The sequence below is a fragment of the Nipponia nippon genome, unplaced genomic scaffold (assembly GCF_047370975.1).
Source record: "Nipponia nippon isolate SJK-2023a ecotype South Korea unplaced genomic scaffold, ASM4737097v1 scaffold_5, whole genome shotgun sequence".
Lineage (NCBI taxonomy): Eukaryota > Metazoa > Chordata > Aves > Pelecaniformes > Threskiornithidae > Nipponia > Nipponia nippon.
Window position 1 is genome coordinate 80,042,969 of NW_028262369.1, and position 27,885 is coordinate 80,070,853.

The 27,885-nt window shown below is 36.5% G+C and overlaps 1 protein-coding gene across 4 annotated transcripts in view; it reads left to right on the forward strand.

The window, feature by feature from the left end:
* LOC104009969 (sodium channel protein type 2 subunit alpha-like) overlaps positions 1–27,885 on the forward strand; it is a 79,091-nt gene that overhangs the window by 12,515 nt on the left and 38,691 nt on the right. For 2 of the 4 annotated variants that reach the window (XM_087730446.1, XM_087730448.1), the window contains exons 4-16: positions 3,014–3,330; positions 6,955–7,072; positions 7,972–8,062; positions 9,598–9,726; positions 10,425–10,516; positions 11,374–11,646; positions 11,949–12,012; positions 12,896–13,037; positions 13,190–13,396; positions 16,264–16,563; positions 20,653–21,000; positions 22,815–22,947; positions 26,605–26,843. In XM_087730446.1, coding sequence (XP_087586572.1) covers positions 3,064–3,330; positions 6,955–7,072; positions 7,972–8,062; positions 9,598–9,726; positions 10,425–10,516; positions 11,374–11,646; positions 11,949–12,012; positions 12,896–13,037; positions 13,190–13,396; positions 16,264–16,563; positions 20,653–21,000; positions 22,815–22,947; positions 26,605–26,843 — 2,403 coding nt within the window. In that variant the 5' untranslated portion in view covers positions 3,014–3,063. Of the gene's footprint in view, positions 1–3,013; positions 3,331–6,954; positions 7,073–7,971; positions 8,063–9,597; positions 9,727–10,236; positions 10,329–10,424; positions 10,517–11,373; positions 11,647–11,948; positions 12,013–12,895; positions 13,038–13,189; positions 13,397–16,263; positions 16,564–20,652; positions 21,001–22,814; positions 22,948–26,604; positions 26,844–27,885 lie in introns of all 4 variants that reach the window. The other 2 variants (XM_087730450.1, XM_087730449.1) reach the window with 2 other exon arrangements.

A 27,885-nucleotide genomic window follows, 5' to 3' on the forward strand; every position in this document is an offset into this window, starting at 1 on the left:
GTATTTCAAACACTTGAAATTCTTTTCCCTGAGCAGTATCATGTACTGAGGGGCTTGGACCACTCAGATCTGACATGTATTTTTGAGACTATTCCTTTAAAGATAGTTTTTTAATGAAAGCTATTCTGAAATTATTAGATAGACAGAATTCTTTCTTTGTCTGAATTCTGCCCAGTATCATTCATGTCCTGGCAGTTTAGTCACAGGATAACAAGCAATTTTAAAACCAGTGAAGGAAGAAGAGGGAAGCTATCACTAAAAACCAAGTGGTTCATAGTTCAAGGGTTGCTAACAGCTTGTTCAGGGCTCAGTGCCAGGAACAGAATTACTTTTCTTTCATTGTTCTGTTAAACTACTGCATGTATAGCAACAGTAATCACATATTTGTGTGTTGTTCTATTAATCTCTGTAATCTGAATGAAAACACTTGAGGTATATTTAGTATAGGGAGAGACTTCTTGTGTAATAGGAGCAGCCATGAAAGATATAATTGCACTAGACAGTAGTGGAGGCAGGACTCAAGTGATGTTTCCAACTTGTCAAGAAAACTTTTTTAAAACATGTTTTATGACTGTCTGAGAAACACAGTGAAACCCCAAGTCTGCTAATATTACTTTTCCCAGTCATTCATTGGCTCCTTCGTGGACTTCTAGCAATACAAATACGTATATTTCTAGTGAGGACAATGTATTTTGTTATAGCATTCATAACAGTAACTGTTAACGGATGAAAAGCAGCCTAACCAAATGCACTGAACTATAAAGAGAAGATGGACCCACTGATGACTCTAGGAGGGTGCACATTTTAAGACTGGTTTCATAGAAAAGGCACCTAGGTCAACAGCTTGAATCACAGACCTGTAAAACGTGTAATAAAGGAATCAATTATTCAGAAAGACCAAAGGGAAACCTCAAACATCTCTTAGTTTATTAATCCTGGATGGGCAAAAGCAATAATCAAAGGAGTGTAGACTGTATCCAGAGAATGTGTGTGCTTTTAATTCTCAAATAAAGGACAATTTTGAGTTTAGGAACCTTATAATTGGGAGTTACATTAATAAAAAACAAGTATCAGCAAAGTCTTCCATCTTGTACAAACTGAAAATTAGTCACAGAAGTTTCAGTATAGCAACATGTGGTAAGGTTGCTTGCTGGAGACTTTGGCTGGCTTAACAATTTATTTATCAGTTTATACTGCATCAGTACCTCCAGCCCCTCTGGGATCTCTGTGATTCTACACATTACATTAACTCATGGTTGTCCAGGCTCTTCCTTGAGAAAAGCTTTCTCCATGTCTACATTACAATATATTTTATTTATGAATTTGTGCTCAGGTACCTCGGTCCTGGTCTTATACTACTTAGATGCTTGGTGTTATAATCTACCGACTAAATTATTTCAGTGATCTCAGTGCTGCTTGTACACACTGATGCTGTGCTGTAAACCCACTCCGGAGATAAATACTTGAGGTGGCACAGGAGCAGGTTTAGCCACCATGTCATTGGATTGGTAATTCAGATTTAGGAATATGCAGTCTCATTTCTTTCCTCCAGTTTTCTATTGTAGATTCTTCAAGCACTTTTAAACATCCCCCTCTGCCTTCATACAGGATTTGATTTTTGGGGGGGTCATCTGAAAAGAAATCCATTATTTCATAAGATCATTACTGTGACGCTTTGTGTGTGTGTGCGATTTCTACAAACTACTCCAGACAGGCAAGAAGCTTTAGAAGAAAGACTATTGAATGAATGCAAACGAATACAATATTATGTGTCAAATCTAGATGTGATGACTCCAGAATACAGGTGTTGCACATTCATGAGGTAATGTAGGGAAGGCTACCTGGCTTCATGTACAGAAAACACAATTAGAACTCATTTCAGGCACTGAAACTTACTCTTAAAAATTGGTTTTCATAATTAGAAGTATTACTACACTATGCCACAAACTTTTGCAAAGTAGGCGTCAAATAAGGCTATCATTTCTTACTTGTTGGCACTGCTCCTTAATCAGATCTGCCTTCCTTCTGCCATTCCCTCCCTCCAGCCATTCAAACCTCTCCACTGTGCTGTACAGTGCATCAGTTTAAGCAACTGATCCTGCTGCAGCAGGACTTGGAAGAAAGAAAAAAACATTACTTTCAGCCAATGCATTGCAGGGCTTCATAAGGAGACGTGTTGTACAGTGGAGAGTTTGGTGCAGACAGCAGGAAAAAGCAGAATAGACTACATCAACCAGCACTGGCACCAAAGACATTCATAGGGAACCGGAGTCTTAAATTTCAAACTAGTTTTAGTCTGAAATAATATTATGACACTTGCCTTGCAGAAAATCAGGAGCAGCATTCTTTTCCCACATGGTCTTGATTGTACATCCTGTTTCCTTTTACTTAAAAGGCTTGTGGTTTTGATTCACAGCTCACAGGCAGTCAATAAACGCAACCTAACCTGCTTTGGTATCCAACATTAACCTTCAGCACAGTAAACTGTCAGTAAGAAAGAATTGCGCTTGTTCCTCCCATAATTCAGTTGCTGTCATATAAACAGCGTTAATTGTACAAAAACTTTTTTCATTTAATGAAAGTATTTACTTTATAAAGTTGGATTACTGATACTTGAAAAAATATAGGAAGATAAAATGTATTAACTAGTAAAATATAGGTTTACAATTTTCAAGAGTACTTCATAAAATATGCATTTATATTTGCTGTTAAAAAAAGATACACTGTTAAAAAAATTGTGCCAGTATTTTGCTCTAATTGGGAAAGTCTAAGGACATAGGCAAAGCAGTGTTTGTGGGCAGAAGTAGTGTCTTTTTCTAGACCAGCAGGAAAAAGCTGAAAAATAATTTATAAAATACCTAAATAAATTCTGAGCAGTTGCTTTTAACTCTTATTCAGCTTTGAAATATGCTGCTTCTATTTCAGGCCTGGAAAGCATTTCTGAGCAAATGTTGGGGTTTTTTTGCTGTTGGTACAATCTAGTTTTCCTAAATTATCTGATTTCCTTTTATAGGTCATTCTTATGCAAGAGGCTAAAAGTAATTAAATTTGCAGGATGAAAACATGGCACAGGCACTGCTGGTACCACCAGGACCTGAAAGTTTCCGCTATTTTACTAGAGAGTCTCTCGCAGCTATTGAAAAGCGTTCTGCAGAAGAAAAAGCTAAAAAGCCCAAGCAAGAACATACAGATGATGATGATGAAAATGGTCCAAAACCAAACAGTGACTTGGAGGCAGGAAAGACACTGCCATTTATTTACGGTGACATACCTCCAGGAATGGTATCTGAACCTTTGGAAGACCTGGACCCATATTATATCAATAAAAAAGTGAGTGAATAATCTATTGCACAAAAGAGAATATAATTTTCTACATTACAAAAGTTTGATCACAAAATATGATGGTTAGATAGTTATATCAAGCCACTAAATATACAGAAACATTCTTTCATCTAACAGAACTGATTTATGCTCTTCTATGTGAATCCTTCAGCTTCCGTTGAGGTACTTGTTATTTACCTCAGTGTAAGGAAGATAAGCTTCCTTGAGCTTGCCTGAACTTGAGAACATGACAAAATTTTCCTGATTTCAATGTAACAGTAAGACTGGATATGACAAATGAGGTGTTCCAAGCATGATTTTGCAGTGGAGATGGTTGTAGATAATCAGGTAGCATCCATCCAAGTTAGTGAGATAAAGGACTGTAACTGTATTCTTTGCTTCTGTTATAGCTATATAACATATGTAAACATATATCTATGTGTGTATGTAAAAACATATCTACATATATAGGTAGCATATAGGACTGTGTAAATCTTGGGTCATATAAAACTACCACAATGAAAACTGTTGCTTAAGGTGCTTGGGATTGCTATGATAGTTCTCTGCTGCACAGCTGTCAATTAGAAGTCTGTGGCAGACACCACAGAAAAGCTAGGTTTCGAGGAAGGAATCGAAAAAAGACATTTTTGTTGTTTTGAAGACTAATTGAGAGTTTTCATGCAGGAAGAGCAGAGCAGAGTTACGTATCATGAGAGAAACGTAATATGCCTGAGTTACATGTGTGAGGCTATAGCACAACTGGACCATTCATAGCATAGTTGTGCTCCATGAAGAATTTAAACTCCTAAAAGAGGTGTATTTCCCCTTCTGATTTGCACAGTCATACAAAGTCCTCATTTTCACATGATCTGCAAGCCAGGGGCTTGGAGATAGAAAGACTAGTTCAAACAGATCCATTCAAGTAAAATGTTTGCCCCTTGACCTTTTTAAAAGTCAGGATCTGCAGCAGAGTATATGGTTTTTGGTCTTGTAGCAATGATACATAAAATCTGGAAACAGACTACCATTATATGACTTAAGAGAAAGACAAGGAATAAACAAGTACACCTCTGTAGCTGGGATTAGTTGTAGACTGTGTTAAATTCCTCCAAGATCTGAAATAGTCCAGCCTGGGAATAGTTAAAAATACCTTATATCCTGCACAGTAAAAGGTACAGCTGACAGTAAGAGCAGGTTCTCCTCTGTACTCTCTATGTGCTTATTTCTGCATGCTCCTTTTCGAGATGTTCTCCCAGTTCCTGATAGACCTGCAAAGGGTTGTGGGTAAGGAGGGTGAAGGAAGATGAAGCTGTGGATAATAACCATAAATTAAAAAATGCAGAAGGTGTTTTATGGACAAGTGCTTGGGATTATCTTTCCTCATCTCTCTGAAACAGAGGAGGAAACGGACACAGTTGCTCTGATGACAGCTTGAGGCATTCCAGGCTGCCATCCAGATAAGAAAGTTGATATTGAGCAACTATAAAAAAAGGAAGACATAAAATATTTTAAGCGGTAAAGAAAGATTGTTGTTGTTGTTGTTGTTAGGAAAAAATCATGCCAATAGTGCTCTCAATTTTGTGGCTAAATTTGTGGTTGCCTTTGGTTCACAAAACTGGTTTAAAAATTATGACTTCAGTAATAGGAACGGAAAATAAAGCAGAATCCATATGTAATTGCATAACCTAACAGTTGCCAAAGTTAAATAAACAGTGCTGTAGATAATGCAAATATTAACATTATTAAGGAAATTTAAAGAAATGAAAGCTCAGAGAGGGACTGTTGCCAAGGGCTATTTTCATTTATATGGTTTTGGTTATATCAACAGTTCCATGCAGATTCTTACTTATAATATAATTGTGTGCACTAAGCTCTTTTTCTGACTAGCTGCAAACCAATTCAGGAATAAAGTTGCATAAATAAGTTTGGGACTACAGTTTTCTAAACAAGTCTTCTACAAATGAAGTATCAGAAAACCTGAGAAGTACTGAAGTATGCTTTCTAACCTCCAATGATCAGAAAAAGTAGTCAGACTTTTTGGAACAAAAGTGTAAAAACTCAGGCTACTGATGGACTTGTTAGTCTATGAGAGTAATTAGTAAACTGCAGAATCTTTTGTCACAGGTGACATCTGTATTTATGTTACGTACCAGCCTAATGGGCTCAACAGAAAACAAATGGACATCTTAAATGATGAACTAGAATTAGTCATCCCTCCTCCAGTTTGCAGCAGAAACTACTCTTAATCATCGACTTGTCAATGCAGAGAAAATCATATGTGAACTGGAGTCTGTCTTCAGGCTCTGCTGCAGCAGCAACCTTGGGACAGGCAACATCTTTCTACCATTTCTAGCTGGGTGAAGGACCGTAGGGCAGAGGGAAATGCCAATGAGTGTGAGTCCATTCACTGTCATCCTCAGTGCTACGCTCGATATCGTTCTGTGAACAGGCACCAGCAACACTCCTTTACCTGTCTTCTTCCCCACTGTAGAGTGGTTTGCTTTCTCTCCCAGAGACAGCAGACCAGATAGGCAGCAAAGGCCACGGAGAGGGCAGCGTTTTTCTGATCACAGCCAAGTTTTTACGGAGAATGGAAATCAACATGGAGAACAGTGATACTATATAGCTCTGCTGAGAGCGTAACAAAGACTCTATTATGGTAACACAAAGCAGAGCCATTACCATCGACAAAGAGCAAAAGGCATGAAGAATAGTCATGTCCTGAAGAAATTTCAGACAGCACCAAAGATGCAAGTAAAGCTCACACACAAATACACTTGGAATAAAAATGAAAACACTTAGGCGATGACCGCCAACAGGAACAGAATGAAAGTGAACACGAACTGTAGGTTTATCAGGTCAAATTTTAAATGATAATAACTACCTACATTTGGTGCTCACATATAGGGAAAATAAGAGCATATAGTTAAAAATGAAAACAGCATTTTTTTGAAGAAAAGATTTGTTGTTGTAAGATACCAAATTCTGGTGTACATTTGTCTCAGACTTCTCAGAATGTCAGCTGGCAATTTATTCACCCCTTTTATTTTTTCACAAATACATTTTTAGAAGACATATATAATTTATATTGGTAGTATTTAAAAATCTAAAATGAAAGCAAAATTATTTTAAAATTATGGTTAATTGTTTAGTGACAGGTGTTTGTCCTTGTCACCATATATATGTGTATATAATTCTGTCAAGTATTTGTTCCCAATACAAAATGGCGTTTAGAATTGCCCTTTTGCTGTTTTGGTTTTGTCAGTGTTTGCACAAGGTAGAAAGTATTTGATTAATTTGAAACTCTGACTTTAATCAAAGACTTCGTTAGAAATAAAATCGAAAATATTTTAGTGATGAAATGCTGCATTTTGCTATTATTGATAAACTGTCATTAGTACTGATGATTCCCACCAATTTTAGTAATATCAGAATTCAGAAATTTAGCAAATTGGGGAATTGGCTGTGGAAGGCTTAATCCACTGTATTCATATAAATCAGTTATTTTCCTACCACAGGTAGACAGTAGAACAGATCTTGAACCTCCTAGGTGAAGAATGGAATACTTTAGAAGGAGGTAAAGACATTTATGTAGTCAACATCATATTTTAATTTTGTATTTCTTTTTTGCAGACTTTCATAGTATTGAATAAGGGAAAGGCAATTTTCCGATTCAGTGCCACATCTGCCTTGTACATCTTAACTCCTTTTAATCCCATCAGAAAAATTGCTATCAAGATTTTGGTACATTCATATCCTTTTTTCCTAATGTTGATTTAAGGGTTGCCATTTAAAACTATTTAATTACTGAAATAATACTTTTCATAAGGATATACAAATTATGTCCATGTGGGTGTACTATGCTAACTAAACCTATGCTGATCACACTTAAAAAGCCGCAATACCACATGTGAATTGCAGTATGATCTTCATTCCTACCAAGAGGATTCTTTGCTGAACCACCTAAAGCTGTCAGAGTTTAAATATCAGGCTTTATATACAAATGGAGACCTGATCCCATACTAAGCCCTGCAGCTAAGGCCAAATTAGTAACAAACCATTGCACTTGAACATATCTAAGGTCACACTTTTACCAAGACCAGTAGTACTATTCATGAACTAGACTCACTTAGCAAGGACAAAAGAGCATGAGTAAAGAGCTGCTTTTTCAGGCATACTTTTTCAGCATTGTGTTTTCAGCATTGGGGTAGGCATCCTACAAAAGATCCAGGTCAGAATAAAAGAGAATATTTTCAAATATATTTCAATCATGTCCAAAGAACAGCTTAGGCATAAACAACCAGCCTCTGCCTAAAGATCTTTTAGAAAGATCCCCCTGGCTTCAATGAGTAATTATGTCTGGGTACTCATTTCATATTTTTACAGACTTAAGGATGTGTTTCAGTTTCATTTAAATTCTAAACCTGCCATAACTATAAAAGTAATGCATTGTTTTACAGTAAGTGCACTATAACATGCCAGATGGCATATCATTTAAAATAGATAAAATTATGTGCAAAGTTTTATTTTCAAATTGTATTTAGAATATCATGTTATTTGTACATATTTTTATACACTTAATATTTTTAATTATTTCAGTGTTATAAAACTGTCATGTTTTTCTGAGTTACATCCCTTGACTATAATCTACATTATTCAGCATGCTTATCATGTGCACTATTTTGACCAACTGTGTATTTATGACCATGAGTAACCCTCCAGACTGGACAAAGAATGTAGAGTAAGTTAAACATTTTACTTCTTCATTTTTACTACTTTGTTTTAGTGTGGCTCCAAACAAGAAGCATTTTTGGAAAGTTGCATGGAATGGGCTTTTCCAGAGTCATGAAGAATTAGATTTCCTGAGATCATCAATATCTTTCTGCTTTCCTCCTGGATAATTTAAATACTTCAAGCGTAATGCCTTGTTCTTTAAAATTATGTCTGAGGGATATCTGAACTTCCACTGTGAAGTACGAACACGAGCTCTTGTCCTTGGGTGTTCTAAACTGTAAATTGGAAAAGGAGCTCCAGAACTTCAGGCGCACATGTAAAATCGTTGTGTGTCATTGGTGAGGCCAGCCATATATTGCTTGAGTATCCATGATCGTAGCACAGTGGGACATTCATCGTGGCTCACTGATGTGAATTACAAGTGCCAGCCACAGCAAGCACACACAACACCCAAACCACGAGAAGCTCGAACTGCTGAGGAAAGGGCCTTGCCTATGAAGGAGCAACAAAGAGTTCATAGAAGTAAGGAAACAACAAAGTATCTCTGCTTCTCCTTCTTGTTCATGGGTATACATGCAGATTTGTTCTCTAACAAAATGCAGATACACATTTGCCTTTGAAATATTATGTTTTTCTTTGAAATAATATTACTCATGAAAAACCTAGTTCTAACTGCTTGTGGTTTCTTTCATTCCCTCACGTTCTCCAACAGCCATTATTGATTTCTATTTCTTTCACTGCATTAAGGAATCTTACTCTAAATGCTGTATTTAGAAACTGCACCAGTATTCATGTGTTCCCAGTATGCTCAACCGTGACTATGGCTTGTTAGGGTTGCTGAGAGTCTGAAAGGAGAGCAGTAGGGTCTGTAGGTAGATTTTCTTTATTCTGGAGGTCCACACAGACCCATGTGGGTCTCAGGAAGTCCCTGAATTACACTGGTTATAACTGACTATTCTATGTTTTTAAATGAACAGCTGTTCCCACACCAGGTAAATTGGTAATCATGCTCCACATCTTCAAGAATAAGAGTCTGGGCATGCTTTCTTATATTTAATGATTATTTATGAAATAAACCTGTATTATAGGCATGAGTATAGTTATTATCCAGAACTGATTTTCACAAAACTCTCTGATTTTGAAATAAAAAAGTCTTCATTTTTTGTAACACTTAGACATCTACCTGATTTGTGAATGCAAGCACAGAGGCAGCCCTGTGAGTGCCAGAGAATGTACGTATAAATATAAAAGTCTGAAGTGTATCTATAAATATTAGAGTCTGAAATTATTTGCAAGCACAAAAACTGAGGTTAAATCAACCTTTTAGAAAATGAATAGCATATATGTGTCAGGTTCAAATTTCATCTACTGAACAACAATTACATTCTTAAGTGTTTGGGGCAAGTTAAGTTAACGATTTCTTCCTTTCACCTCTAAATAATTTTTCTTTTCTTTTCTAGTAAGTCATCTTTGATAAAGAATGGCACTGTCTATAAGCATAAGTATGCGAAAATCCATTATTCCTGCTTTGATGCTTTTCAGGTACACCTTCACTGGAATTTACACCTTTGAATCACTTATCAAAATTCTTGCAAGGGGCTTCTGCTTAGAAGGTTTTACTTTTCTGCGAGACCCGTGGAACTGGCTTGACTTCAGTGTCATTTTAATGGCGTAAGTGGTTCAAGAACTTTTTAAGCTTTTAGGGCATGAAATTAGTGGCAAATATTATTATAATTAATATATTGATTTAAAAGTATTTAATTTCTGCAACCTGTGAAGGCAGACACTGTATCACACATTTTAGTACTCATAAATCAAAGTAAAATATGGCAGGAGCCAGCACGGAGTGTCAGCCACTAGTGTAATTACTGCTGAGGGACGCTAATTTCATGTCCTACATTTTTCTCCTCACCAGAATGGAAGCCATCCCTTTGACTTCATGTCACCGTCCTATTACAAGCTAATTAGTTTCATTAGCTGTTCAAATACAAATCAGTGAGTTTCACTTCAATGAAATTTAAGCAAAATTGACGAAAATAAACAATTAGAAAAGCAAGGTGTACTGAAGAGACAGGTAAATTTTGAAGTATGATTGCTAATATTGCCACAGAGGTTTTGAAGACCCACATAATTAGTATAAGCTCTGCCTCAATTCTGAATAACTGTGATTTAATCCTACAGGTATGTAACAGAATTTGTAAACCTAGGCAATGTTTCAGCTCTTCGAACTTTCAGAGTATTGAGAGCTTTGAAAACTATTTCTGTAATTCCAGGTAAGAAGTAGTTGGTGTAAGGTGTTAGGCCCCTCGTATCTCCAACTGTTATTTGTGTGCTGTCATTGTGTTTGTGTGTGAACTCCCCTATTACAGATATGTGACAGAGTTTGTGGACCTGGGCAATGTCTCAGCGTTGAGAACATTCAGAGTTCTCCGAGCTTTGAAAACAATATCAGTCATTCCAGGTGAGAGCGAGGTTAAACACCGAGGCTGACTTTCATTCCATTGAAGTCGAATTCACTTCTTTTGAGTATAAGTCTTGCTGTTTGCTGCTTGTGTTGCCAAAAAAAAAAAAAAAAAAAAAAAAGGGATGGATCATAAGCCTGGATTATGATTCTTTGCCCTTCCAGCATTAGCTTCTTTTATTTTGCAAAATCAGCCTTTGAGTTTAACAGATTCTTGCATGAAACATAAAATATGAGGCCTATGGGTTATTTTGCTTTGTTTTTCTGCATTTTATTACAACAAGTTGTCTCTTTTACATTAAAAAAGCTTTAGCGTTATGGCTTCCTTGATTTTGAATTTTTTCCTTTATTTTACCACTTAAAATTGACGTTAGTCTTAAAGACAACCAAGTAACAACAAAAAAGCTACCAAAAAGGAGATAAATATTGCACAGGAAAATTTATCAAATGCAAATGATTTTTTTTTCTTCAAAAGTACTTGCAATTCTATCTCATACTATCTTCATACTGTTGTGAAGTCATGTTTAATATTAACTGGAAACTGAATTATTGGCTGAATATTAAATGCAGAGAAAAATTAAGAAATAAAATCAAATCTATAACAGGAAAGCATGATTGATAAAATTTCCTGTTTGAGAATAACATTATATATTCGGTTTATTGGAATATATGTACATGGCATATTCATAAAAAAAGCTTTTTCTTTCATTCATCTTCACAAGCTCTGAGGCTGCTCATGAAGCTTTACTTTTTGAGAAATAAAAAATAATTTCTTTTAAGTGTCTGCATGACATCTTAATTATATGGGAAGGACAAAGATACTCTTTGATAAATCTATGGATCTTTTCTCTTTGCAGGCCTAAAGACTATTGTAGGAGCCCTAATTCAGTCTGTGAAGAAGCTCTCAGATGTTATGATCCTGACTGTGTTTTGTCTGAGTGTATTTGCACTAATAGGGCTGCAGCTGTTCATGGGCAACTTGAGGAATAAATGCCTGCAGTGGCCTCCAGACAATTCTACTTTTGAAACAACTGTTATTTCCTACTTTAATAGCACAATGGATGAAAATGGTACATTTGTTAATATGACAGTGAGCACATTTAACTGGAAGGATTACATTGAGGATGAAAGTAAGAATGACTGATATAACTATTTTTAATATATTTGTGGCTATAGTATGTAACTATCTGTGATCAAAAAAAGAATATTGAACGGTTTATATTTCTGCCTTATGCATAACTGCTTACAGTCACTGACCGACAGAGATCAAATACAATAAACAAGTACAATAACCAGAAAGGTTCCTAAACAAACTACAAAGTGATCAGCAGCTAGCCACTTTGATTTTATTATAATTTATTTTTATTTTACTTTGTAATACTTTCAGGTTCATTTCATTTATTCACATATATTTCTAATGCTTTCTACACAGCTCATTTTTACATTCTGGAAGGACAAAGAGATGCCCTACTTTGTGGTAATAGCTCTGATGCGGGGTAAGACCCTTTCAAAAATCCTCTGTTATGTTCTGTAGAAAAAGCAATAACATGAAACCTCTCTGTTGCAACTCCATATTTAACAGTGTTACAGAACTCACAGAGTTTTGCTGCTAAACAATGATTTCTTATTTAAGTCAAAGTATTTTACTCTCTGGCTAAACAAAATACTCATTAACAGCCTTTCTTCCTGCTTGATTGGGAAATGATGTTGGTGTTAATGATAAAATCTGAACTCTTGTAAACTCTGTTTTGGAGATGTACTGATTGAAGAAAATAGGATGAAAGCAAAGGTTAGAACTGAGAAAGAGAACACGTAAAATATTAGGAAAGCGCAGTAGTGACTTCATAGTTCAAGATGAATCTTTTTTATCAAGGCTAACTCTTTTTCATTACTGGCAAAGTCTGCCATACACACGTGCCCAATTATGAGCCTAGAACTGTTAGCTTAACTCCGATACCTAACTGGCAACAGTCAAGAAGCTTATTAAAAAAAAAAAATCTCAGCATTATGTGGGAGAACCCTAACAGTGTAATTGGATTTAGCTAATAATGTTGTTTAATCTGTCTGTAACCTTAACAACATTTTAGCAATTATTTCTTCCAGGAAATTATTCATCTGGAATAAAAATTTTATTTGCAAAATGTGACTGAGGAGAATTTAAATATTTAGGTCATTTCAACCAGTGAATGAATGGAAAGGATATCTTTCATTTACTCTCTTATTAGTTCATTCCTTAGGACTTTTTTTTCTGAATGAATTTAATTGTAATTCATGGATTTCCTGTGGACAAATAATGCATATTGTTCCAAAAGATAATAAATATGTTCCGGAAGGAAATAAAAATTATGACTAAGTACAACCTGTTTGGTTTTCACATAGGCAGTGTCCAGAGGGATATATATGTGTGAAAGCTGGTAGAAACCCCAACTATGGTTACACAAGTTTCGACACCTTCAGCTGGGCTTTTTTGTCACTCTTTCGGCTAATGACTCAGGACTTCTGGGAAAACCTGTATCAGTTGGTAAGAAATTTTTATGACATAAAAAGTAAACTGTAGGTGACATACAAAATTATGTAAATAGGCTTATTTGTACATGAGCTGAAAGCATAATGCTGTTGCGGTAACAAAGATAAGTGGTGGAATAATATATAGATATGCCTTCTACTCCCTAGACGCTACGTGCTGCTGGGAAGACATACATGATATTTTTTGTTCTGGTGATCTTTCTGGGCTCTTTCTATCTGATCAACTTGATCCTGGCTGTGGTTGCCATGGCCTACGAAGAACAGAATCAAGCAACCATGGAAGAAGCAGAGCAGAAAGAGGCAGAATTTCAACAGATGCTGGAACAACTGAAGAAGCAACAAGAAGAAGCTCAGGTAATGATGGAAATTGTACTTTCTGAACAGCCTTATTCTTAAGGCAAGCATAATAATCTTTTATGAATTAGAACATGTAAAAATTGTGCAATGAATTGCAGGAAGAAAAAAGTCTTGTTTACCACGCAAGTTATAAAAGTGGAAATAGCCAATGAAAATCAGGAACTAACCAAATAGCAAAAAAGCAAGCTAATGGTACAGAAAAGAATGCTACTAAGTTCACCAAAAGACTGTAAAAATAAAATATTTGTGGTAAGAGTGTCCTAGAAACCTGACTTTAAGTAGTCATAGTTCATGCTGCTTTTATATTACAGGTCTTATGAACAGCATGAAAAAAGTCTAGTGACATTACTTCTGGTTTACGGTCTGAGTGAGAATTTCTGGGCTTGCTGTACTTAATAGTTCTTCCCCAATATTCAGAAAATAGAGAGAAGGATTGTAATCAGTGTTCATTTAGGTGTCTATCCAGCAAGGTATTTAAGCATGTCCCTAATTCAAGCATACTGAAGTCAATCAGAAGTTTATATATCCTTAGAACATACTAGCAATATTTGTAACAAAGGTATTACTTCAGAATTCTTTTAAAGTAATCTTTGTTTTCTTTGAAAAGAGAAGAAAATTATTTAATGTCTTATGAGAAAAAGACATTTTAATAGATACTTTTGTGTGAGGTTTTCTTATCGGAAAATAAAATATATGCAGGAATTCAGCTCCGTGAGTCAGACGTCTGTCTAATTTCTGGACTGATTTTCTATTGTTTTTCATCTGGTGTAGAGTCATTTTCAACAGGACAATGTTTACAAAATGCTAGCAAATTAGAATCTTCTATGAAACTATAGTTTTAGTAGTATTTTACAGCTACTTTCACTAAGTTAGAATGATTCTATAAAGTGCTAATAGAAAGTGAAACTCTTCATCTTTTTCTTGAAAAGAAAGCTTTATGCATGACCTGTGAAATCTAATTAGTATATCTCTATTTTAGTTATTAAACCTTTTCACTTCCAAATCACTAAAGAAAAAGCAGAATCCTACAAAATTCAAATTAAAAGACACTTAAATATCAGCAAAGAATACTTTTTTTTTTTTAACAAATCTGACATTTTCATCCATGAAAGGCACTAAATCACATTATAACAAAAGATATCAGGAGGCTTTTCTAGATGTTTGTGTGTTTGACAGTGGGGACAGAGATGAAGCTGATCCAGAAATAGGAAGAAGAATAGAACCATATGAAACAGAGACTACAAGGAAGGTTGGATAAAGGCCCTGGAAAGTCGTTCCTTTTTTAAATGAATGACCACTCAATTCATTATAAGACAAGCAGTATTACAGTCAAGATCCCTTTTGTATGTGAAAGCAGAAAGTATGCATTACAAAGTGGATCGCTGAGCTGTTGAATTGGTTGCTGAGACAGAAAATGGGTGTGGGACCCATCCCTTCACTCCCTTGACACTGAACCTATTCATCCACAAACCTAAATCATCACAGTGGTCTTTGGATTGCTCCACTTGTTTGACCTCTAGTGTTAGTATTATGAAGTAGATGGGTGATGACTCAGCATCCTCTGCCTTTGTTTCTGTTAGAGCATTCGAAGGACAATATTCTGAAACCAATATGACAAAATTTTTAATATCACTTTTTTTAATTGATAAACACTTCAGAATCCTTTTAATACTCCATTTAGCAGGAAAAGTGTGTATCAAGTCAACTTGCATAGCACGTGTTGCATATTGTGGTGCAGAAAGCCATTAATTCATACTATGAGCTCTCAAACTATCCTTTCCTGCTGTAGAGAGATATCTCATAATTCCTGAAATACTTGGCATTGAATATAACATGTTTTGCCGGATAATTACTAGTCATCTTTGTTATATAACCCTAGTCTCCTGCCATTTATCACATCACCCTTTTGTCTAACCTCACAGCTGCCTATCATCTTCCCAAACATATTTTCCACTGCAGAATTTCATAGCAATCTCCCAGACAGTTCTTTCTAGGAACTGTACTGGACACACTCTCAGTTCTTCCTTTATTTGATGACTAAATGAGCCAGTTTCCCTAATGAACCAAATCACTGTGACCACTGTGGTTGAAGATACTGGTCCTGAGTTTTGGGATGGCTCTTCACTCCAGTAAGTCATCTCATCCCTTTCCATCAGAGAAGAAAGCTAAACTTTTTCTTCTCTCTGGCTGCAGCAGCAACAGGCAATAAGTGTACCTTTGTGTATCTATAACAAAGACCCAGAGTGCTGCTACAGTGGGAAATGCGGGAGGGGAAACTTGAAGAGGGAGGTAGGGCTTGAAGACTTGTCTAGAGGGTGTGCCTGTTGCCAGTGAAGGTAGAAGGAAAGTGAGGGGAGTGTCCTTGCTGTGGAGACAGTGACGAAAGGCTGGATTCAACCACTTGCAGGCTGCAAGTTGGGTTATGATACATTAACTCATATGGTGGATGTTAGGGATCAGTTTTCTCTTTCAGGACTCAGAGGGGATCAGCTGAATTAGAGCATGATGTGGGGCTTTTTGCGAGAGAAAATGGGGAAGCAGGTCTGAAACACATGAAAAAGCACCATGTTTATACTTTTCTGACTACCTTAATTTTAGACCAGTGTCTCGTGTGGCAAGTCTTTAAGGAATAGTGATGCTATTGTTCTGCTGAAATCGATGCTTGAAGTAGCTCATGCTAGTAGACAATGAGGAGCTATACAACTCAATAGTTTATCTTCAGTTCAATTTGTTTGTGTTTATTTGCATACTCAAAGGTGTACAACCAGCAGTATTACCACAGTAATAATAAAAACAGTTGATAAAAGCCTATAAAATTGTTCATTTTTGGCCTACTAAGAATACCTTCCTTTGTAACCTGACAGGCAACAGCAGCAGTAGCAGCAGCATCAGTTGCATCAAGAGATTTCAGTGGTGTAGGGGGATTAGGAGAACTCTTGGAAAGTTCTTCAGAAGCATCAAAGTTGAGCTCAAAGAGTGCTAAAGAAAGAAGAAACAGAAGGAAGAAAAGAAGGCAGAAAGAAATGTCTGAAGCAGAGGACAAAGGAGATATTGACAAGTTCCCCAAGTCCGAGTCAGAAGACAGTATCAGAAGGAAAAGTTTCCGCTTCTCCACAGAAGGAAGTCAACTGACATATGAAAAAAGGTTCACATCTCCTCACCAGGTACAGCACTCTTTTTTATTAAATCATGTATGTCTACTCTAATTTGGTTTTGACTCACATTACAGCAGCTTTACATATTGGAAGTTATGTAAAAGGTGAGTGAAGGAAAAAACAGTGGTAGTACCGTTAACAGTGTTACAGTTTGGTATGGTTTGACCCATTCTATTAACAAAGAGATAAAAAGAACATACCAAGGATAATTGTAAACTTAATTAAAACATTTCTGAAAATGTATTTCTGATATCTGGTAGATTGGAGAAAGAATCAAAGACTCTTTGATATAGTACTCATATATTTGCATTAATCAACCATAGGTTCTCTGTTCTGCATCCATTTCAAAACTATACAAATATGTGGGGGTTTTTAGGAGACCACATCATCAAAATACCCTGCATAGGAAATTCCACACTACCATTAGTTTCTATTGTTTTCCTTAATTAGCTTCTTTAAATGGTAGATAACGAGAAAAGTAGCTCTAGTACTCCACAATAAAGACAAAATATATAGGGATCGTTTGGGCTTTATATTTGTAAGAATTTAGTCATGCTGTTCTTTTGCATTAGAAATTCATTATACAAGATGAAGAATCATTGCAATCATAGAAAAAAATAGTTTAGGAAGCACCTCTGGAAATCATTTACTCCAAACTTCAAAGCTCTGCTACCTTAAATCAGAGGATCTCTTCCGTCGCTTAAGGATACGTTTGCTCATTTCAAGTCTACACACAGTTATGGTATTTGTAGAAAAATCACTCAAAATACATCTCTTCAAAATGATCATGTCTGGTCTCAGACAACAGATGACATTTACCTACCCATACTACCCATGCTTAACTACCAATGTTTATTCTATTTAATGTTCATATCAAGTGTGTTAGTTTACAGACTCATAAAAAATATGAGATTCAGTGGCAGAAATCCTTCACGCTGAAGTATATGCACTGAGGGGAGGAAAGCTTAATTTGAGACAAAGCCTCAGTAATTAGTCAAGTATAAGGGATGATGCCTGGTCTGAAAAAGATACATTTGCATTTCTAAGAAAGTGAAGTAATGTTTATTATAATTAAGAAGAATGACCATGTTGTTCTCTGGATAAGAAATATATAAAATGTAGGAAAAACAAATTATTAAACCTATATCAACTCCTTTGAGTAATATTATAGAAGTGTATTTCCAATTTAATAAAGTGTACTATTAGTTTTGGGCCAAAGCTGCTCCAAAAAATCTTGCCTTAATTGGAATGGGCTTTGAGTCACGCTGATACAAAGGAGCTGCAGCCAAAGATCTCATCTTAGACTGCACAGTCCCGCCTCACTTAGAGATATATATATATGTCTGTACCTCATAGATGAGGATGGCGAGTGACTTGACCACACTAAAGAAGAGTCACTGACAAAGTCTGAGCAGAAAGGAACTTCTGACTGCTACTCCTGTGCTTTAACTACTTGATAACAGGCCTCTCCATTGTCTAGTCTAAATTCCCTGATGCTCTTTTATATGCTTCTGGTGAAGAGACTGATTAAGGAATATATTATGCTTATATTAAATACATTTTTTGGTGCACAGAAAAAATACTTAATACAGAAGCATGTATACTAAGGGGAGAAGAATTAGAGACAAAGAGATTCCACAGATAATAAACTTTCTGTAGCTTTATTAACATAGAGTAAAACATTGTTGCATGTATTTGTTCACACTCTGAATCTCTCAGAAAGCATTCACCCTATCAATTGTTGCGAAGAACTGTGAAACTTCCACAGAAACTTAAGAAGCTTAGGAAAGCAAGGGATTTCAAATTACTTTTGGTAACATTAAAATTAAATGTGAATTCATATTGCAGAAATAATTAATTAAAACTCATTAAAATCAAGTGAAAACAAATATTGTACGTGTCTTGTACGAGGATAATTTATTAATTAAAGACTGTCTTGGTAATTGTTTTTGCAGTTGCAAAAGTGCTTTGGGGCAAAGGTTGCCTCCATATAACTGAAATAAAACTGAGCTGCCAGAGTGGAAGGATTACGGGCAGTAGAACTGGCAAAGGAAGAGCTGGTTTGTCTTGCTAGCCGTGCAGTTAGCTCCCTGGTGAAGCAGGGTGGCAGAGCATGAAACAGCGTGGTAGAATGGTAAGGGGAGATAATCTGCCCACGCGGTCCCTGGAGAGGTTTTGTCCTTTGACACAATATTCCATGTGCAAATGAATGATGCAGCCTGCAAGAAAAGCCAAGCTTTCCTTTCAGACCTGACTTTCCAGGAGCATGTAGACACATACATACATTTCTGCCTCTACATGTGTTAGAATTGCAGCCATTTTGGCTTATATCTTTTGTCTGAATCCAGCAGGGATGTGCAGAGCAGGCATTACTCCTCCCAAATCCCTGAGGGGCCTGATCCATTTAGCTGTGCTCAGAGCATGATAACACATATTGGAAAGACTGGACTACAAACAAAACATAGCAGCCATGGAAACATTCTCTAAAAAAACAAGGGTAGCAGTGGTAGCCAGATGAAACCTAGTGAGCGTGTTATTTTTCGAAGGACTGTAGGTTGGCCAAATACATTTACAAAGAAACGTACAAAGGGTGCAGTAATTAGTTTACCACTTTGTCAGAATTCGGTGTCATGCTCTATAGCAGCTAGAGCTTTTTTTTTAGATAAAATTATCTTTCAGCATAAGCAAAACAGCACTTTTTCTCCAGCCAAGTTTACATAAATGGGTTAGCAAAACCATTTGGCTGATATTCTTCAAGTAACTCAGCCTGAGGCTGACAGCCAGCATAGAAAATTTCAGCCCAAATTATTAAAATGTGGTGTAGCTGTAAGAGCAGCAAAAGTGCATCTGATAATGGTAAACACCTGCCGGCCTTCATAACAGGCAGTACTACCAGTTCGGCACACACATTGTGTGTGTGTCTGTATAAATCTGAGTATGCATATACAGAGATACATATGGATTGATATATGTATATATTCAGTGTTTGGTTTTCACAGTATTATTATAGGCTTATATACCATAGTGCAGTTTTCACTTTAATTATCCTGGGGTTAAAAACACTGCTATTACATATGAGCACTTCCCACCTTCAAAACTAGTGAAAAATTGAAAATCATCTCAAACCAGGTTTTTGATGTACCAAGATGCGAAGATTTGTACAAATGCAGAATTGAAGAAAGCCTAATGCAAGGTTCCTTTTTTCCACAATTAGTACTCTTGTTATTTATTCATGAATGCTGTTAATAAAATATGTAGCAAGGGAGAAGAACATTCCGTTAACCAGCTTCTACTGTAATTAAAAGATGAATTACCAACAACCACTGATTTATTTTTCTCATTTGTAAGAGGATATCTTTAGGTAACTGTGTCCCTGGTGAATGCTTGCTTTGAGCTGCCTGATGCCCAAGTGGTACCTTCCAGTAGGTGTGCAGCCTGCTATAGCCCCCAGAGTGCTACGTCCAAGAGTGCTACTAGTCACGTTCACACTGTACCTCCAGAGCTTCCCCAAGCTGTTGCCTCTGTCTTCTAGTTTTAGAGTACTGTGTATGTTGTTCCTACATTATTGAGCCTATTGTGAAGAGAGCAGACAAGTTCTTTACATCAACTTAGACTGAATTTAATACCAAACTTAAGACCACTTCTGCCTCTAGCAAATAGAATAGAAAACAACGATTGGTGAGCGTTATCAGTTGTTATCCCTAGGAATCCAGGGGATGAAGAAGGGAAGAAAAGTAAAAGATTTTAACTCTGTCCTCTAATAGAAGAAGGAATAAAAGGCAAATACCTGCAAAACTCTGGTAATGATGTTGAGAACTGTCTCCAGCACAGTCATGGACCCATACCAATTCAACCTGCCTTCTTTGCTCAAAACTGCCCACCCTTATGTCTTCTGCGCAACTTTTCCTCAGACCTGCTACATTACCTTAAAAAGATTTTTTCCCCTCTACTTCAGGTCCCCTAATAAGCACATTCCCCTAATGGACACACTGATACTATTGTAGAAAAAAGTGACTATCCTTCCTCCAGCACTGTGACTATTCTTTGAACTTCAGTTCTAATGCTGTTTTGTTTTGTTTTGTTTTAAATCTTTTACAGTCTTTGCTAAGCATTCGTGGTTCCCTGTTCTCACCAAGGCGCAACAGCAAAACAAGCATTTTCAGTTTCAGAGGTCGTGCAAAGGATATAGGATCTGAAAATGACTTTGCTGATGATGAGCACAGCACTCTTGAAGACAATGAGAGCAGAAGAGATTCTCTCTTTGTTCCAAATCGACACGGAGAACGGCGCAACAGTAATATTAGTCAGGCAAGTGTGTCATCTAGAATGGTACCAGCCCTTCCAGTAAATGGGAAGATGCACAGCACTGTGGATTGCAATGGAGTAGTTTCCTTGGTTGGAGGACCTTCAACTCTAACTTCACCTACTGGTCAGCTTATACCAGAGGTAATTATAAGTAAACTAGTAATTGTTGCAGTTTGGTTCAGGCACAGAATTTTTTCTTACTGCTCACCTCTGCATGCCCGATCATTTCTTAGAGCTATGGGAATGAACTTGCAATAGTTTCTAAATAAGAGAACATAAGAGAAAGAAAGTCCTCAACCTCCTATGTCTGAGCCTCAGTAAAGTATTGTATTCTCCTTGCCTTCAGCACATAGAAAGAAAAAAACATAAATTGAATTTGACAATTTGTATATAGTTTCACCTCATCAACAAAGGTAGACATTTGATATATAACTAAGGATAAACTTGGAAATATGTATAGGAAAACACCTGCAAAATTAAGCAGAATGCAGTTACTACTCCCATGATAGTTAATAGAAATGCCCCCTACTGAATTAATCTTGAAGATTTTTTTTTCTCATGACTTTCTTGAGAAAAATACGTACAGTTCCCATGTACCGTTCCAATTACATTACATTTCAGTCTCAGTTTCAGACTTCTGTAAGCTAAGATGTTCTTTCAAATTTAAAAAAAGCAAGCTATCTCATACATAGTATTTTAATGTGGATTCAGTATGGTATTTTGGCGGCTATAATAGCACTATATTTAACCTGAAAAATATTTTCATTATAAATAAGTATTGAGATTTCATTACTACTATTACACATTTCTTTTTATGTTTGTTTCTCTCCTATCTTGACACAGACTTTCATACCAGAAATTCAATCAGATTACCTCAGAGGTTATGCGTATATAGTTCTATTTCAGAAATACGTTCACTTGAAGAAAGATTTAGCCTTTTAACTGAACTCTTCTCTAAAGAAATAGTACTAGTGAATGCTCAAAAATGTTTTTTTCATCTTCACACTAAGATAACCTTGAAATCCCTTATGAGTTCTGCAGACTTTTTCATTCTTTGTCTGGATGGGGACAGAATAATGAGAAAAAGAGTGAGTGGTTTCCATGAATCACAGAATCAGTGGTACAGCAGGAACCAAGATTTAGGAACTTTTTAATCCCACTCCTGTGTTTAGATCCCTAGGCCACACTCCAGAAGAAAAGCAAAGCAACTGTAAGGACACCTACATGCTACAGAGTAGTGACACGTTAGGCACCTTTGAATCAGAGCCAGGTATTATTGCTTTGAAAAGATAATTAGAAGCCATACAAAACAGAGAGGACTTGCATATTCATTGCAAGAATATATCACAAATTCTGCATAAGCATTGCAGTGGGTGAAAATTAGGTAGAAGAAATATTAAATAAGATGTGATTTTTTTTCTTATATAAAATCTTCTAACCACACTTATCAGGTTAGGAATGCAGTACACAGTATTAGAGAGATAATTAATTCCTAGAATTATACTCATGTTTCTTGTATCAGAGTTACTTTCTTAAATAATAGTTCGCTTTTTTCTGTACTCACACTTTAATTATTTAACATGACTAGCTGCTGGAAATCAAGGTGACAGGTTTCAACTTTGATCATTGTTTCCTGAAAGAATAATAATAATCACTAGCAAAAAGATACCTAGCAAAAATTTTGTTCACTCAATCATTTAAATGAGAAGCACTTCTGATCCCACATTGCCTTGGAATTGTGTCCCCCGGGTGATTATTTGTAGCACTGTACAAAATTCCCACTGAGTTCCTCAATAAAAAACAAAGAAATTCCTACAGGAACAGAAATGTTTAGTGTGTAAGAAAAGTCTAGTATGCTGCACAAAGCTGATTTTATCACTACAATATTTATACAGTAAATATCGTTAATTGGCTGTTGAAAAGGATGGTTTAATTTCTCAGTATTTCATTTACAGGGCACCACTACAGAAACAGAAATAAGAAAAAGAAGACTGAGTTCTTATCAAATTTCCATGGAAATGCTGGAAGATTCTGCTGCAAGACAAAGAGCAATGAGTATAGCCAGCATACTTACAAATACAATGGAAGGTATTTGATGCATTTTTTCTGACAGGCAGTTCAGTGAATTTCTGCTAATTACATGTACAGAGCAATTATTTACATAATTTCTGTTGTAAATGTAAAACTGGACATGTGAAATCTCTGAACATCAGATACAAAAGGCTTTTCACCATTTCTAAGATAATTTACACATTCTAAATGCTTAGTCATTTATTTTTTCTGACGCCTTCCAAAATATTACTCTATTGAGTGGACAGAGGCAAAATAATCATAGCTAGGGGATTGCCAGAGCCCCAAACAGAGAACACAGGGATTTTCTTCCTATAAGACATCAACAGGAAAAATAAATTAAGATAGATACACAGGAATTGCTATGGTAAAGGCAGTGATGTGCTAGAATAGTCATTTCCCTTAGGCTTAAAATCCAAGGATAGACAATAGGAAATTGGAATGAAAAAGACATAGTTTTAAAGAAAACAACCAACTGTAATCAACCCATGCCAATGCACATGAACTGCGTTCCTTAAGCATTTCTTAAACTTTCCTAGGTAAGTACATCAAAGATAAAAAAATACTGTATTTACTCTATGAAAAAGCATACATCGTTGGAATTGTTTTGCTTATTTAATGGAAACTGAGAACACTCACACTTCATACATATGCCACTAAAATATTTTTGTAAGCTTAAAGGATCTATATACTGGATACTGGCACAGTGTGACAGCTGTTATAGTCAGATAAACCCTGTGGATGTCTTTCAACACATTCTAAAAGGACAAGAAATTACCAAGAAAATTTGCAGTGTTCTTAAGATTACTTTAAATCAGAATTGAAATATACTTTTTAAAGTGAGTTCTGAAGCCCTTTGCTCTCAGATAAACAAATAGATCCCAAACTAATTGTAGTCAGAAATATAAGGCTTTTATCGCTTATTTTCTTCTAAAAGTAGAATCATAGAATCATAGAATCATTAAGGTTGGAAAAGACCCTTAAGATCATTGAGTCCAACCATCAACCTATCACTGCCAAGTCCACCACTAAACCATGTACTCAAGCACCACATCTACACATCTTTTAAATACCTCCAGGGACAGAGACTCAACCACTTCCCTGGGCAGCCTGTTCCAGTGCCTGACTACCCTTTCAGTGAAGAAGTTTTTCCTAATATCCAACCTAAACTTCCCCTGGAGCACCTTGAGGCCGTTTCCTCTCATCCTATCACTTGTTACTAGGGAGAAGAGACTGACCCCCACCTTGCTACAACCTTCTTTCAGGTAGTTGTAGAGAGCAATAAAGTCTCCCCTCAGCCTCCTCTTCTCCAAACTAAGCAACCCCAGTTCCCTCAGCCGCTTCTCCTAAGACTTGTGCTCTAGACCCTTCACCATCTTCATTGCCCTTCCTTGGACACACAGTAGTACCTCGATGTCCTTCTTGTAGGGAGGGGCCCAAAACTGAACACAGTACTCCAGGTGCAGCCTCAGAAGTGCCGAGTACAGGGGCGCTACCACCTCCCTGGTCCTGCTGGCCACACTATTCCTGATACAGGCCAGGATGCTGTTGGCCCTCTTGGCCACCTGAGCACACTGCTGGCTCATGTTCAGGCAGCTGTCAACCAACACCCGCAGGTCTTTTTCTGCCAGGCAGCTCTCCAGCCACTCCTCCCCAAGCCTGTAGCGTTGCATGGGGTTGTTGTGACCCAAGTGCAGGACCCGGCACTGAGCCTTGTTGAACCTCATACAGTTGGCCTTGGCCCATTGATCCAGCCTGTCCAGGTCCCTCTGCAGGGCCTTCCTACCCTCCAGCAGATCAACACTCCTGCCCAGCTTGGTGTCATCTGCAAACTTACTGAGGGTGCACTCGATCCCCTCATCCAGATCATCGATAAAGATATTGAACAGGACTGGCCCCAGTACTGAGCCCTGGGGAACACCACTTGCTGCCAGCTGGATTTGACTCCATTCACCACAACCAACAAGTATTCACAAACCATCCTCACAAACATGTATCTTTCTGAGTATATCTTCCTACTTTATTGCAAGCGTGAACTGTTGGTATGTCTTGATTCTCAGTGTGCAATTCTTAGTTCTCCTCCCAGGTAGAGAGGATATCTCCTTAGAGGGTGCTGCTTTCTTCCTCCAGCTGAATAGTTTGTCCTTCCGTTCTTCTGGCCAGAAAAAAAAATGTCAATTTAAACTATATTGTCCTGATAGTCACCTCCTACTCACATCCGGTTTCCATTATTTCAGAAGTTGCTAGTGCAAGCAATGGATTCTTCTGTTCCAACTCAGTGTCCAGTGTGAGTGGCCACTTTTGTCCAAGGCCAGTCCCATCCTACCTCTCAGCATTCTGAGTTACATGTTCAGAAATGTGGTTATTCTGCCCAATCCATATATTCCTTTGGAAGCACTGTCTTTGTTATGGTTTATAAAGATTATAGAAGACTTTCACTACTTATGATACCCTTTTCTGCCTGGAAGCTACAGTCTCATGTAATGGGAGAGCTTGTGAGTTTCAGTGAGTTTGAGAGCTGTAGCAACTGACCTTTTAACTTCCCGTAATTCCACCCATATAGGACAATATTAGAGGCAAAAATCAATCCACTCGTCCTCGAAGTGTAGTTTAGCACTAAATCCTTATTAGCAAATACTGTAAAACAGCATGTTTGCTATTTTAGCAAAATCACCCATAAGTGTCATGATGATGGAGACCTCCCTGTGCTCTAAGGGATGTCTGAAAACTGGCAAATTTCAGATTTGGGTTGATGCCGCTATGTAGAAATGTTATCGAAACTGTTGTGGCCATTTCTTAAATATTTTGTAGTCTAAGTATTTCTCACTTAAGCAAATATCAGTCTTCCTTCTGGGCTGTCCTCAAACATCCCATCACATTAGACATTCATTCTTGCTATTATTAATTCAGAGGAAGTTAGTATTCTTCTGTAACTTTCACAATATTGACAGTGAAATGGAGAAAAAATAGTTTGTAAAGATTCTAATGTGAGCAGAGTTGTTCTCCTAATACTAACACTGTTGTTCTGTTTCTCAATTGATAGACACTGCAGTTGTACAAGACATTTTCAAACAAAGTCAAATGATAATTTTTAAAATAAGAAAACAGGCATTCTGTATATTAAAAATATTGATTCAAATAAACAATGATAGATATGCACACCAAGTCATTTATCTGTTACTGTAGTGGTTCAGTGTAGTAGCAAATATAATACTTTTAGTAGCTCAAATCAAAATATGTACACGTTACATACTTAACACAAAAATTTTATATTTTATGAAGCTTATAGAAATAATAAACTCACTGACAATGGAGTCATGTTAACTTTTAATATCCAAAATTAAGACATCTGCTGTAAGCAAGTCAACTAACCTAAACTAAATGTCTAGATTCTCCTTACTGTCATGGGAAAGAGACAAACCCATTTCTCTCTTTAGATAGATGTCTGAGATGATTCACGCTTTAGAGATAACTTCACTGTCCACTGGTTGTAGAGGAGCTTAAATAAATTAGATGCTTAATTTTAAGATGGCTACACATAGGTGAGGGAAATCCCATGTTAGTGTGAGCTGTCTGTTTGAATGATTTAATCTTTTTACATATTCTAAACAAGAACTTCTAGAGGATATAATTTGAATATTCGTTATTTGTTAATTTTTTTCTGTTTTTTTTCAGAGCTCGAAGAATCCAGACAGAAATGCCCACCATGCTGGTACAGATTTGCAAATACTTTCTTGATCTGGGATTGTTGGAGTCCATGGTTAAAAGTAAAACACATCGTCAATTTAGTTGTGATGGATCCATTTGTTGATCTTGCTATAACTATTTGCATTGTTTTAAACACCTTGTTTATGGCCATGGAACATTACCCAATGACAGAACAGTTTAGCAGTGTCCTTTCGGTGGGGAACCTGGTAAGTGGTTTGTCATGCACTACTTGGTGTAAAACTACCATTTTCTAAAAGAAGAAATGCATAAGTGCATTGCATTGGTTTTAAATTTCTTCCAGGTTGGTTTTTGTAATCAGTTTAGAAACTGTATATATGATTTTCATAGATAAAGTGATTTTTGCTGGAGCCTTTAACTTTCATGAATCTATTTTGTAACTACTATAATGAAATAACTGAATATGTGTGGAAGTGCAGTCTTCACTGGATTGTCAGATATCTTGAGGTCTACCTTGGTTTTTTTCTTTAAAATGTTAAGATAGAGTATGTAATTTTTACCATGGTACTGATATTCCATCACAGAAAATATTTTTCTTCTGTAAGAAATTGATGAAATATTCAGATATCAATCTCTTTTTGAATTTTTTTCAGTTACACTACAGTGAAAGCACATTTCCAAGAAAGGCATATTTCTTGTTAGCAGTAAGTCCTTGTCACTTTAGGTAACTAAAAAACACTTAATAAACTAGAAGATTATTATTTATTCGCTAACAAAAAGCACCTTGTATCTGTAAGTTTATTAGTGATGCCTTTCCCGATTTTAACCTGATCCTTTTCTGAGCAGATACCTAAATGCGGCATAACACTTAAATGCTCTTGTCTGTTCCTCTCTATTTGCTTCCAATGCTCAGGAAGCAGAGGACTGAACCTTGCAAGTGTTTGTTTCAGAAGAAGATTCATACATTTTTAATTTTTTGCCAGCTCACGTAACTACCAATAGTTTACGCAGGAGAGGTCTGGATAGACTCACACAGCATGCAGTCCTGAAAATCAAAACCAGCCAAGAGTTCTGAACTAATCATTCAAAAAGACTAGTTTTGAAAAATCTGCTAATATTTAAATGGAGCAGTAATACTCAGTCAGAGTATGTTTTAAAGTCTAAACATTTTCTTTATAGGTACTGGTAATACATCCTTCTATGACTTTTTTAAAAAATAGAACTAAAATTGAACTTACTACCTACGTGTTCTTGTGTGCATTACAGTTTCCTTTCTCCTTGATAAAGATC